This window comes from Balaenoptera musculus, chromosome 16, assembly GCF_009873245.2.
Source record: "Balaenoptera musculus isolate JJ_BM4_2016_0621 chromosome 16, mBalMus1.pri.v3, whole genome shotgun sequence".
In the NCBI taxonomy this organism is placed as follows: Eukaryota; Metazoa; Chordata; class Mammalia; order Artiodactyla; family Balaenopteridae; genus Balaenoptera; species Balaenoptera musculus.
Genome location: NC_045800.1, coordinates 30404926 through 30418055, shown reverse-complemented (window position 1 = coordinate 30418055; position 13130 = coordinate 30404926). Strand labels below are relative to the sequence as shown.

At 53.1% G+C, this 13130-nt stretch overlaps 1 protein-coding gene across 2 annotated transcripts in view; it reads right to left on the bottom strand.

Moving 5' to 3' along the window:
• CRTAC1 (cartilage acidic protein 1) overlaps nt 1-9048 on the bottom strand; it is a 133894-nt gene extending 124846 nt beyond the window's left edge. For both annotated transcript variants that reach the window (XM_036827887.1, XM_036827886.1), the window contains exon 1: nt 8854-9048. In XM_036827887.1, the coding sequence (XP_036683782.1) occupies nt 8854-8877 (24 nt within the window). In that variant the 5' untranslated portion in view covers nt 8878-9048. The remainder of the gene's footprint in view (nt 1-8853) is intronic.
• Between the last annotated feature and the right edge of the window lie 4082 nt (nt 9049-13130).

Sequence of the window (13130 nt, the reverse complement as noted above, 5' to 3'; positions counted from 1 at the left end):
GGGGAAGGCCTAAGAGGCGGTGATGAACTGGCCAGAGGACAAGGTGGAGAACGCATTCCAGGCTGAGGAGCCAGCACAGGCATGGTGGCTGAGCAGGGTCATGTAGCCCCAGGAGGCTCGGAGTGGCTGGGACAGGACGGATGGTGGGACGGGGTGCAGCTAGGAGGTTAGAAGAGGCTGTGGAGGCCTGGTGCACAACACAAGCCAGGAGGGTGAGGGATGACTTGGCTGGAGGGACGTGTTGGAGAGAACACTGCAGCAGCGGGGTGTGGAGGAGGCCGTGGGAGCGTGGGCCTGGAAACAGAGAGGCCAGCTAGGAAGCAAATACTGTGGTCCAAATGGAGAGAAAGCTGGGGGCTGCCATTCAGTCATTCACTCAGTCATTCATTCGCTAGTCTTATGCACTTCTGCCAGGCACTGTCTGGGCATTGGGAAAACAGCTGAGAACAAAATGAAGTCTTTGCCCCCGTGGAGCGTACATTCTAATGTCTGTCTCAGTCATCGGCGTTTCTCCACCCCGTCCCCCGTCCCCGTCTTCTGCATTGCCAGCCTGGAAGACAAACACCAGACCTTCTGTACCTCCCCAACCCCCCGGGGCCACCATGTCCTATGCATCTTCCCCAGCACCGTGAAAATATAAGGCTTCCTCTTCCTTCCCTCTAACTGGAGAGAACTCCAGATGCTGCCTGCGGCTGCACTTATAGAAAAGAGACTTGGTCCTGCTCCAGAACAAGGCAGATGAAAACGCAGGGGACCCAGGCTGGGAGATGCCACAGAGACCAGCAGGCTAATGAAATGGTGTTTCTGAAAGTGAGAGGACAAATGGAGTCTCCCAGCCTCACGCACAAGGCAGCGCAGGTCCTTAATGAGTATTATTAACTGCTCGGACTTCCGGGTCTGTAAAATGGGAAATGAAATGAGATAATGCATGCCTAGGGTACTGGCAAAGTCCATGCGTGGTAGGTAATGGCGACGACAGTGATTGCTATTACTACCGTATAAATGTTTTCGGATGAACGAGTGCCTCTCAGGAGATGCAGTCCAGGCCCACCAGGTGCTCCCTGTCCAGAGTAGCTGCCAAATGTCGAATGGAACTCACTGGACCGTCAGACATTGAGCATGGGCTGGCTTTCTGTTACTAATTTGTCTAGGGACCCTGGTGGAGTTCTTTGACATTTTAAACACTGCTTTCAAATGCAAAACCCCTCAGTTTATAGTCATATACACAACCATTTTTCAAGCACTTTGCAGACGCTAAGGGCCAGGTTAGAAATGATGTCTCAGGCATGGCTTCTGACCTCAAGGAGCTGACAGCCCACTAGCGGGGAGACATGATACAGGGGTAGGCATTCAGAGTAGCAACAGGTACAAAGTGCAGACGTAGCCCGTAGGAGGGAGGGATTAAGTATCGAGGTGTGCAGGGGGTGGGAAGGGCAGGCAGGAAAGGCCCCCTGGAGACAGGGAATCTGGATTCCAATGGGAGCTACATTCCAGGTGGATTTGACTCAGCTCCGTGCAGGTGGCAATGCCTTTGGAATGTAGTGTCTGGGGTGTGCAGTGGAGGGTGCAGGAGAAGGCGGAGACAGTCTTGCATGGAGGCAGCAGTTGGGGCCTGTAGAGCCTGCCTGGCACATCTGGGAAGGAGCCTAGAGTTACCCGGTGCGGGAGGTTTGAAGTCGGGTAGAGATCCAATTAGATTTGGGGCAGCAGTGTGCAGGACGGCTAGACTGGCTGGTTTCCAAAAAGTGAGTGAGAGTATCACAGAGGGGACTTGGACGTCCTGGAGCTGGGGGTAGTTGACGGTGTGGTAATGGATGACCTCCAAAGTTCTTTTCCGAGCCTAAGTGTCTATGGGTCAGGTTTTTGTCCTAAATCATTTAAAATGCATTAGTGGACCTTGCTATTTAAAAGCATCCTCCTGGGAATCTTTCCGTGAAGCAATGATTCACTCCCCAGTCTGTCTTTGGTGGAAATCCAAATGATCATCTCTTCTATCAGCTTACAGCTACCAAGATAGACCTGCGCCAAGCTTCCTCGTAGCAGCCTGGTGGAGGATGGGGGGGAGTGAGTATCCGGAAGAAGTGAAGAGGAGGAGAAACTCAGCCCTGCTCCAGGCGTAGAGCTGGTACCACCTCACGAGTGGACCCTGTGTGGGCTCCTCAGACCCTGCTTGATCAGTGGGACCTTTGGAGGTTTACAGAGCCCTAGGGCCAAGCGCCAGCTCTGGGAAGAAGGAGCCAGAAGGAAAGCTGGCCTTATGGACCCAGGCCTGTCTGGAGATCCACTTTAATACCAAGGGCCACATCTGTCCCAGACTGGCCGCCTACATTCACACATTCATTTGTTCACCCACCGAGCACCTGTGGAGCCCCTCCATATGCCAAGCACTGTGCAAGGCACCGGGTTTACAGCTGAGAACAAAAGACACATGTCTCCACCCCCGCTGCTTGCAAGGCAGCATTTCTCCTTCTTGGGAGCTCTTCTTTCCCCACCTGCAAAAGGCTCTTTGGATATACATAGCTTCTTGGATGACTGGTGCATGATTGCGATTCCAAGAAAGAGTCTGTTCTTAGAGACTAGGGCGAAAGGGAACATGACATCACTGAGGCAAGGCGACAGAAAGGGCCCGTGTGCTCACCAACTCTGATCACAGGGACTGACCTCCAGAGGCTGGGCTGCCCTGGACACGCAAGATGCTCACCACCTTCACGACAGGAACCGGGTGAGATTTATGAGCGAGCTTGCCCTCCCAATTTGGGCAGGGAGGGGTGGAGCCTTGGTCCTCTAAGGACAGCCTCTAGGACCTTTCCACCTCCAATCCTGAGGGCAAGGGCAGGGCGGGGCCTTCTGTGAGGAAACACCAGCGAGGCTGCTCCCATGACCCCTGCAAGGCTCCTCTGCCTGTCCAGGTGGGGAACAGGGGCTCCCCGGCATGCTGCTGGTCCCAAAGGAGGGCAGGGACAAAGGAAATCCGGAGGAGGGGGTGACTCTCAAGGTAGGTGGAGCGGCTGTTAGGGAGGGAAGAAGTCCCCACGGTCCCTTCCTCAGTCAACAGGACCCCTTAGCTCCACAGTGATTCCCGTGACCTTGTCACTGTACTTGTTGGGTGCAAACAAAGATAAGAAACTGGAAACCACAGGAAGGGTCATTTTACACTCCCGGCACACACGATTCCTTTGTGGCTAATTAAAGTATTATGTCAAAATGTCCCTTGGAAGAGATCTTTAAGAATATGTCTGTTAAGTAAACAAGGTTTTACTAATTAATGACACGCCTGCCCACCTCTCCTTCAAGTTCCTTGCAGAACTTCCCTGGGCCAAGAGGGCTGAGCAGGAAAGGGTGGAGAAGTCGTGGAGGGAGTGGGGACAAATCCAGCCGCTTGTCAGTTGGGGAGCTATCAGTTTCTCAGCCGGATGTTGATCAGATTTCCTGGGCTGGAACCAACTCACAGGGCCCGGGTACTGGAATTTTTCCAAGAAGCAAACGCTTTGCTTCTTACGAAGTCAACATGATTTCTTTCAAGGAAAATTTTTATCCTTTCTTTTTTTTAAGTGTCTAGGGTTTTTGAAGGGCAAATCTTTGGACTTTTCTCTAAAGACAATGATTATGATATAATTATCATTCACTAAGACCACCCCCGACCCCACACGCACTCATAGAGAGGCCTGGGGGTAGGGGAATGATGTGCCCAAACTTGTACCATGAGTCAGTGGCACAGCCAGAAATAGAACTTTCCAAACTCCCAAATTCCTAATCATAGCAATATTAATAATAGTCTCTTTATAATTTTCTAAGTGTTTTCACAGCTCACATTGAATCTTCACAACAACTTTGCAGAGAGTCTGGGTAGGTCATTCTAAGGAGACAGCAGATCTGAGGTCCAGACCAGTTTTGCCACTTGTTTGCTGTGTGACCCTGGCTGGTCTCTTCACCTCTCTGGATCTCAGGGTTCTCAGCTATGAAGTGGGAGCATTGGGTGAAAATACTTCTAAAATCCCTCCCACCTCTAACATGCTATGATTCCAAGATGCGATGCTCTGGTCCAGGGTTTCTCCACCTTGGCACTAGTGACTTCTTGGGCCAGACAGTTCTTGGTTGGGGGTTGTCCTGTGCATTGTAGGATGGTTAATGTCATCCCTGGCCTCTACCCACTAGATGCCAAAAGCACTCCCTGCCCCAGTTGTCGCAATCAAAAATGTCTACACACATTGTCAAATGGGCAAAGTAATCCCTCCGTTCACTGCCCAAGGACTTCAATAAGGTCAAGATCATGTGGTTCAGTGGAGAAAGGTCTTCCTGCCCCTGCCTCTTCCCCAACCCCTTCACACCTTTCCACACACTTTTCAAACACAACCTCCTAGTTCTTTGCTACCTCTCATTTCTTAAATGCCCTCCGTGGTCCAGCGTGTTTGGTGTGATAATGAACCAATTGATTTCATACTTTCTCTTAAGGAGAGTTCACAGGTTTATGTCCCCTAAGCAACCAGCCAGGCTCCCCAGAAATCCCTCGCAGAACCCTGGATGGCCTGGAAGCCTGTATCTGCAGCCTGCAGGAGGCTCGGTGAGCATGGATTTGTCAGTACTCTTAAATCACTGGGCTCTGAGGAAGCCTTCTCCCAGTACAAAGATCCTTCCTTAGGAATCAATAGCTCAAGGCCTTCTATCACACTCAGAATTATCCTGGGACCTGTAAAATTTCTTTTCCCCAAGCATGGCAGAACCCCAGAATGAAAACCCCAACGTGGGGGAGGGAAGAGGGCAAGGAGGGAGTCCTGCCAAGGAGGCCTTGTCCGCAGCCCAGATGTTGCTGTGAGCAGAGGCTGATGTGCGAACCTGGACACTCGGTCTCATTCGCCGGGAAAAGGAAGACCCAGTGTGGTTCCCAGGGGTCCCGCAATAATATGCTCTCCCAGCTGAATACCTCTTTACATCTCACCAAGGGCAGAGGCATGTTAAAGACTATCTTCCTTGATTTTCCCTATCCTACACTCATCACAGGTTGCCAGCCTCATCATTTTGCAGAGGAGGAAACTGAGGCATGCAGAGGTTAAGCGGTTTGTCCAAGGTGCCTGAGCAGGAAGTGAGGAGCCAGATTCTAAGCCTGCATCATTTCCACTACTGAGCTGCCTTCCCAGCGAGAGTAAGGTTAAGGGTCAACCATCTAGAGGGGTTCATGAAAGAGGCGACTTCTTGTTTTCTCAGTGTCTAATGCCACTCCCTCATTCAAACAAAAATACAGAGGTACTGTGCTATAGCTGTATTTTATGTAAGTATATTCCTCTGGCCTTATCCAGAGCCAAACCATGCCTTGGGAATGCTGGCACAACTCTTCAGCTAGAGCTGGAAGCAGGCGCAGATCCCAAGCACAGCCTCTCAGAAACCCTGCTTTCAAGGAGGGGGCTGTGGCTCTCTGGTGGTCCACATTATCCTACCACTTCCCTCCTCTACCTGAAGAAAAAGACCCAACTTGTCTGTGAGCCTGAAGGAGATGAGGAAACTCAAGCACCTTCCCTGGCAACAAGCATCCCTCGGGTGAGCCTCAGGGACAGAAGAGGATCCGCCTCTTGGAATTTTGGCTCCGCAGCACTGGTCCCTCCTGAAGGTTTCTGGCAAGTCTGCAGAGGCTCTGGGGGGGCTCTATGCAGAGTGCAAAGGAGCAGGGTGGGGAGAGAACACAGAGGGGGCAGCCCACAGGCCACTCAGCAAACCTCCTTCCCAGGGCCTGGCTCAGATGTCAACAGCCAGCCTCACAGAACAGAAAAAGGGCAATGGAAATGGTAGTATCTTCCAGGTCACCCAAGAAGCCCTAATATGAGGATTTTGCAAAAATAGAACATCCTAGAACTCTGACCTTGAGCTGGGAGCAGCAAGGATGGGGAAATGGGCAAATACTGATTGGAAACTCTCCACTTCACCCAGGATCTGAGTACTGGAGGCCCCATAGGCAGTGGTGTGACTACAGGTCAGAGAGACCTCACTCTAGCATGCCTGAGCAGAAGGAAGGAAGAGCTCCAGGCTTGGGTTCCAAGACCACCGCGAGGGGCTGGGCATTTCTGATTCCTACGTGCGTGGACAGAAGCAAGGAGTCGCACTGCTTTTGCCTACAGGACCACTTGCAATAACAAGACAAGATAACGGAGGAGGGGGAAAGAATAATTAGGAATTTCTGTTACCTGTATATGTACATTATGAGAGCTTTATCTGCTCCTCACCTCCTCAGTCTGAATAACAGATTCAAAGGAAATTTCTCCCAGTTTACTAGATTTATTAATTTACCGATGTCTGATCAGTCAGCAATTATGAACACCTACTGTGCAGAGAACACACATCCATCTCCATAGTAAAGAGGAAGCAGGTCATGGGAGCGGAAAGAGCTCTAAGTAGAGGACTGGAAATCCTAGGACCCAGTCCTATCTCTTCCACCAAATAGCCATGTGACCTTGGGCAAGATACTTGCCTTAACTGGGTTTCAGTTTTCTCATCTGTAAATTAAGTGTGCATGTCGGACGGCGTTGGAGCAGGTGCTCTTCAAGGTTCCTTTCTTCTAGCTCTAATATTCTTGGGCTCTATGAGTCCTAAACAAGTTCAAAGAACACACCAGCACCCAGCACAAAGGATGATCTCAGAGAGCAGGTGGGGCTAGGTACCAGCTCTATTTCCTTGGAATGCTGTACATGTATCTGTCTCATTGCACCTGAGACCACAGACCACCTGAAGTCCAGGAAGTACGTGGTAGAAGGGTTCCAATCATGAAGGTGACGGTTAAAGGCTATAGCCTGAACCTGCGTAAAGCATTAAGTTACTATGACCAATGAAGGGCAAGAAGTGAAAAGTCAGTGGTCCTGAGCTGGGTGCCTTTGGCGCCCCCTACTGGGCACCAAAGAGCCTGCTGGGCAGCTTCCATTGCCTCAGCAGGCAGCAAGTAAGGTTGAGAACAGGACTGTCACAGCTGTTTAATAGGACTACCTTCCTGGTCTGTAGTCCGCTCTCTATAAGAGTATGTTTCACTCCCCAGAATTACACAGACCAATGGTCCACACATTCAGAGGGCACTACGGTGCTGCTATAGGACTTCTTAACCAAACATCAAGGTGCAGAGTAATAAACATCAGGGTTCAGAACACCAGGTGCAGCCCAGATGGAGAGGAGAGAAGAAAGCAACAAGCAGGTATTTCGCTGTACAAATCCCCAGTGGAGAGAAGGTCTTGGGAAATGCAGCAGAAAAATGTTGACTGCAGGTAGAGGATGGAGCTGGGTCTGGGGGTATGAATTGAGAGCCCCACTAAAAGATCTCCAGGCTGACGCAGCTGCCCTAGGAGTTCAAAACACTCATCGATGTTCAGGGATGAGGTACAGGATACAGCCCCAACTGAGCAGCCCACTTTTGACTTTCTCCAGAGACCATTAGTACCAACTGTAAACCAGGATATTCTAACTGTGGTCCACTGTGCCAGCATCAAGACCTTAAACTCCCTTCATTGTCTCTTAAATGGACTTTAGGACCTGCTGCCAGAAACATGTTCTTAATGAAGTCAGACAGAGAGAAAACGCTTCCTCAAGGGCCATATTGTAAGAGCCGCCATATTCCCACTTTCCATTCTCCATCTCCCCTTCCTCATGGCTGAGAATGAGGTACAGGGTGACTCTGAATTCGCTCTAATTCAGTCTTGGGTAGCTGCAGCCCCAAGTCATCAGGGTCAAAAAATCTCCCACCAACAGCGTTTCTCTTCCCACAAGAGTTCTCCCCTGATTCAAGCAGCACTACAAAGTTGTCCCCTATCCCTGGAACCTTCTTCCCTTCTTTTCCACCTGGCTTCACTTGGGAAGTCCTGCACCCATCCCAGAAGACACCTCAAGTGTGACTCAAGAATATGTCTTGCCTGGACAGCTGAAACACCTCCTGGGACACACAGAAGCCACACTAGGTGCACACCCTACCACCACCAGCGGCAATATTCATTAGTCATTCCCCGAGGAAGGAAAGTGACCCCCCTCCCCAACCCCAGGAACACTTTCCCGGCCACTCTGGGAGGCTCCTATCCAGGCTGGGGTGACTCTGGATTCTTGAGTTGGTTTCTGCAGAAACAGGACTAACCAGGACTCCCAACTACTGTACTGCAAAGAAGCGCGCTGCATTGCTGGGCATGCCCCCAAGCTCGGCCTGCTGCCCCATCAAAGCCTCCATGTGCCCCCACTGGGCTGAGGAGGACCCCTGGTCCCCCTGGAATGCCTGAAGCTGGCTTGCCTCAGATAGGCTGAAAGCAAGCGGACCACACCTCGGTCCAGCAAAGGCAGCCGGCAGCTACGCCGAGCTCTCTGCCACCCAGCGCTGTGCCCGGGAGCTCGGCTTCCCCGGGGAAGAAGCGCTAGCACCCCCAGGGCTCCTCCCCATCTTGGAAGCCTAGGCACCCGGCCGAGGCCAGTAGCTTCCCCGGCCCGGAGCTGAGCCTGGTTCGCTGGGTGACTCCCCAGTACCCCAGGCACATCCCTCCTCACCTGCTCCGCCCCCTCCCAGCCCCGGTGCCCTCTCCCCAAACAGCTGACCTCCAGGACGCCCCCGACACCTTCTCTGCAGCGATGAGGGCTATCGCCCCCACACCTCCGCTCCCACCTCTCCTCCACCTCCGGCCCCGCACCCGCCTCTCTCCCAGCCCGCGGGAGGCTCTGCGCGCCAGTCGAGTCCTGCGTCTCTTGGCAAGTTGGAAGCCAAGCCGCCGCCGCCTTAGCGGTCTCCGTCTTCCCCGATTCCCGGGCGGCACCCCCGCCACCCTGGCGGGCGGATGGGGGTGCCGCAAAGGGCGGGAGAAACTTTCTTTGCCTGAGTGGGTGGGGGGCACCGGAGCGGGTACTCACGCCGGCGTCTGCGCTCGGAGCCATCCTCGGGCTCTCTCAGCCCCACCGCCTGCGGGCGTCGGAGAGCGGGAGCTCGCTGCCGCCTCTGCCGCCGCCGCCGCCGCCGCCGCCGCCGCTTTCTTCCAGCTCCCAGCCCCGGTCCCGGGCTGGCCTGGAGCCTCCCGCCCCGACGCCGCTCGCTCGCTCGCTTTATACAACTCCACTCGAGCGCGCCCGGGCTTATGTAAAGGCTGGCAGAGACCCGCAGCCAATGGCGCCGCAGCTGGAGCTGAGGGCCCGGGGGTGGGGGCGCCCGCGTGGCCAATCGCGGCCCGGGGAGCCCGAGGAGCCGGGTGGGGGGAGGGGGCGCCTCCCCTCGCTGATTTAGAGCCGGGATTGCGGCGGCAGCCGCCGGCAGGCCGGCCGGCCGGGCGCGACGCGTCGGGCGCTGGGGTGGGCGGTGGCGAGGGCGGGTGCCCCCTGCGCCCCACCGCTGCGTCGCGTAACCTTCAGGAGGCAGCGGGACCTGGCGAGGGGGGCGAGGGCGTCTGGCTGGGCGCTGGGGGCCCGGGGATGGCGGGAAGCAGGGGTCCCCCGGGAGGAAGCGCCGGAAGGAAGAGAGGGGGAAGGGAGGGCGGCGATCCCCAGGGCCCCGCGGCCACCCCTGCGAGCAGGGCCGAGAGTGGCGGCGGGGACAGCGGCGTGCCTTCCCGTTTCCCCAGATAGCGATCTGGCGTCGCCGGGCCGGGCCGGAGCGGCCGCGCGAGCCGCGCTGATGGCGAGATTTCACGCTGCGGAGCTGAGCCGATCTTTATCCGGTCAGGGGACGTGTCCGAGTGCCTCACGGGGACTGCTCAGTATGGAGAGAGGAGCTTCGCTACGGCCCCAGAGGGCGGGGAGCGGGCGAGCACAGCTCGGAGATGAGGCGCGGCGGCGGAGGCGGTCGCGGGCAGCGTCTCTCCCTCCCGCCCGGTCCCCCGCCCGCCCGCCCGCCGGGCCTGCGGGCGGTGCCCCCACCCCCCCCCACCCCTCCTAGCCCCTGCTCAGACAGGGCCGAGGCTGAGCCCGGCGCACCCACTCTGGTCCGGTGCGTCCATCTAGCCTCCCTCACCGCTTTGCTCGCAGGTACTGCTTCCCTCCTCCTCGAACCCCAGCCCCCTGCGGTGGGGGGGACGGTCTCAGCCTCTCAGGACAGGGTGCAGCGGGGGGCTAAGCTTGGGAAGAAAGCCCTTGGTCAGCAGTGCCCAAAGTACCCGTGTGCGGGGCAGGAAACCGGCCTAGGTCGATAACACTCTCAAGTCAGGTCCCTTATTTTGCGCCTACAATAGGGCCTGGCACCTAGTAGGCGCTCAGTAAGGATTTACTGAATGAACCTTGAACTGAATAAGGACTTTGGGTTTCTGAGAGCTAGGGTACTGGGCTTGGGAAAAGAAAGATCTGGGAATAAGTCATCAGAGAGGGAGGGAGCTAGGACTGTCTTCTCATCTATTGATGCCTTTATGACCACCACCCTGCCGTCTGGGCACTTGACTCCAAATGTGCTCTTTTGTGGAAGGCCCCGGCAGCCAGCCCCTGACTCCAGACCCGGTTATCCCCAGATTTTGAGCAGAACTACCAGAGCCTACTCTGGGCCCTGATTTCAGGTGGCTGTGATCGTCCTCTGGAAAGACATAGCTAAGGACAAGCAATCTTTCTCGCTTTGGGGGTCCTGGATCTAGCTCAGGTTCTTAACCTTTTGAGGGTGATGAAACCTATTGAGGGTTTTCAATCTGATGAAAACCATTGAATCCTTTCTCTAGAAAAATATACACAAACACATTTACAGGCATACACACACACCGTGAGTATAGTTTCAGGGTCATTAGGGACCCTGAGTCTCTCTTGGGGCTCTGCCCAATGTCAAGCTCCTGTTTCTCTAGGGGTCTATGACAGTGGTTTATAATCATCCTCCTTTTGGGGAATCACAGAACTCTTTTGAGCCTTTCAAGAATCTGATTAATGGTATGAGTCTGTGTCTCAGAAAACTGCTCAATCACGTACACACGTGTTGACATGCAATTTTAGGGAGTTCTTGGATCCTCAAAGCCAGATTCAGAACCTTCAGCAAAGAGCAAATAGACTTTGCCTCACGGGTACACCTGATCCCCAGCTCTCTCCACAAGGAGTCCGGTGAGCTCTGCAACCTGCTGCCTCATACCACCACCATATTCTGAGGGCATCTGAGTCATGTGGTGATGGCCCCGGCACCTGAGAGACCATCTCCACACTTGTCTCTGCATCTCGGTCCCCGCCACCCTCTTAGTGTAGAAATAAGTTGCAGGTTGTCATGTTCTGTCTGATCTATGAGCATTCCTTAGCCAGAAACTCCAACTCTGGGAGACAGCAAGTGACTGGTAATTAACCAGTTTCACTCAATCCCAAGCTTCTGAGCACACCTTTCTTGGTTTTTGTTCTCACCTCTCTCTTTGCCGGTGAAGCTGTGAGCAGGAGCCCCAGCTGTGGAGCCTCACCTCACCTAAGCCCGACAGATTTAGTAACCAGCGCAGTAATTATCAGCATTAGCCATCCAGATGTGAATAGGCTTTCTGCACAGAACAGCTCTATAATGATCTCACACTTTCCGGCAGCTAGCCAAGTAAGGGTGCATCAGACCAGAGGTGCTGGGGAAGGACAGAGAAATGCAGGAAATGACGGAGACAGTCTCTCCAGGAAGTTCTTTAGGGAATGTAATTTGGTTTCTGCACTTGAACTTGTAAGGGTTCAGTCGGTGGGCCAGGCCTTTCTGGTCCTGTAATTTCTAATTCCTCTAATGTCCTCCATGTCCATTCACTCAGTTCATGTCTGTGCCCTGCCTGTATCATTGTAGACATCTTGCCCTCACAAATTTCCCAGACATATCTTGCTTTCTCGGGGCACATGCACATTTATGGACTGAATTGTGTCCCCTCCAAATGCATATGTTGAAGACTTAACTTCCAATGTGACTATGTTTGGAGATAGGGCCTCTAAAGAGATAGTTACGGTTAAATGAGGTCAAAAGTGTGGGACCCTAATCCTTAGGATTGGTGACCTTATAAAAAAAGAAAGAGACACTGGAGATCTCCCTCTCTCTCTGGGCACACACAGAAGAAAGGTCATTTTAGGACACAGACAAAGGTGGCCATTTGCAAGCTAAGGAGAGAGGCCTCCAAAGAAACAAAACCTGCAGCACCTCAATCTGGGACTTCCAGTCTCCTACTGTGAGAAAATAAAATTCAGTTGTTTAAGCCACCTGATCTGTGGTATTTTTTTATGGCAGCCCGAGCAGACTAACACACATATGTTTTCAACACGCTCCTTACCCCCATCCAGCTTGTTCAGTCTCCTCCCAACACGCTGACTCTCTCCGTACTGTCCCCCCACAAACCTTGTCCATTCTTACCTGGGACACTTGCCTAAAATGTTGTCTCATCTTTTGGCACCCAAACTAAGTCTCACTTCTCACACCACCTTCCAGAACTGCTCTGGCCTGCATTGGAGCTTTGCCTTTTCAGCCCTCCTGCAGGTCTGCAACATCTTAGCACTCTATTATACATACTGTCCTGCGTTCTCTCTAATTGTTTCTTACGCAGAAAAACTTGGCCTTCCTCTCAGAATAGAAGCCTCTTTAAGTCCAGAGTTTGTACCTTGCACTTGACTGCCTCATAGAACCCAGTGTGAAATTGGGCACAGAATAAACACAGGGTTTGCTGATTAATTTATTCCAATTAAACATATTTATGTTTCAAAAAAAAATACTAGAAAAGTTTCATAGCACTTCATTTTCTAAAAGCTCAAGACATTTGGGTGTGTCATTTCAGTCATCTCGAAAGCCCATTGGAGCAGAGGCTGCTGGGAACCAGCTCTCTCCTCTGGTTCAGGATCAGAGGGTTACACAACCTACTCAGAGTCACACAAACTCAACCCTCCTTTCTCCAAATCAGAAGATTTGCTACCCTTGGTTTCCTTGTGACCCTCACTGATCCACCTGGCTGTCTTCTCACTCTCCAGATAGAGAGGAAAGGCTAGGGAATCTCAGCTCTGAGAGATGCTTCTGTTCCAACAAATCTTACCTGAAGCCCTTGAAGCCAGAGGTGCTTTAGAATTCAGAACGGTACCAAACGCACTGAACATGCCCTGTGAGATCATGGGCAGCATCTCTTAATCAGCCACATTATTTCTGCAGTAAAACATAAAACATTTAGTGTGAATGTTCACACTAAGTGGGTATGAGGATAAAATGGCTTCACATCAGTTTGTCTGGTTTTGTCACCAGATGA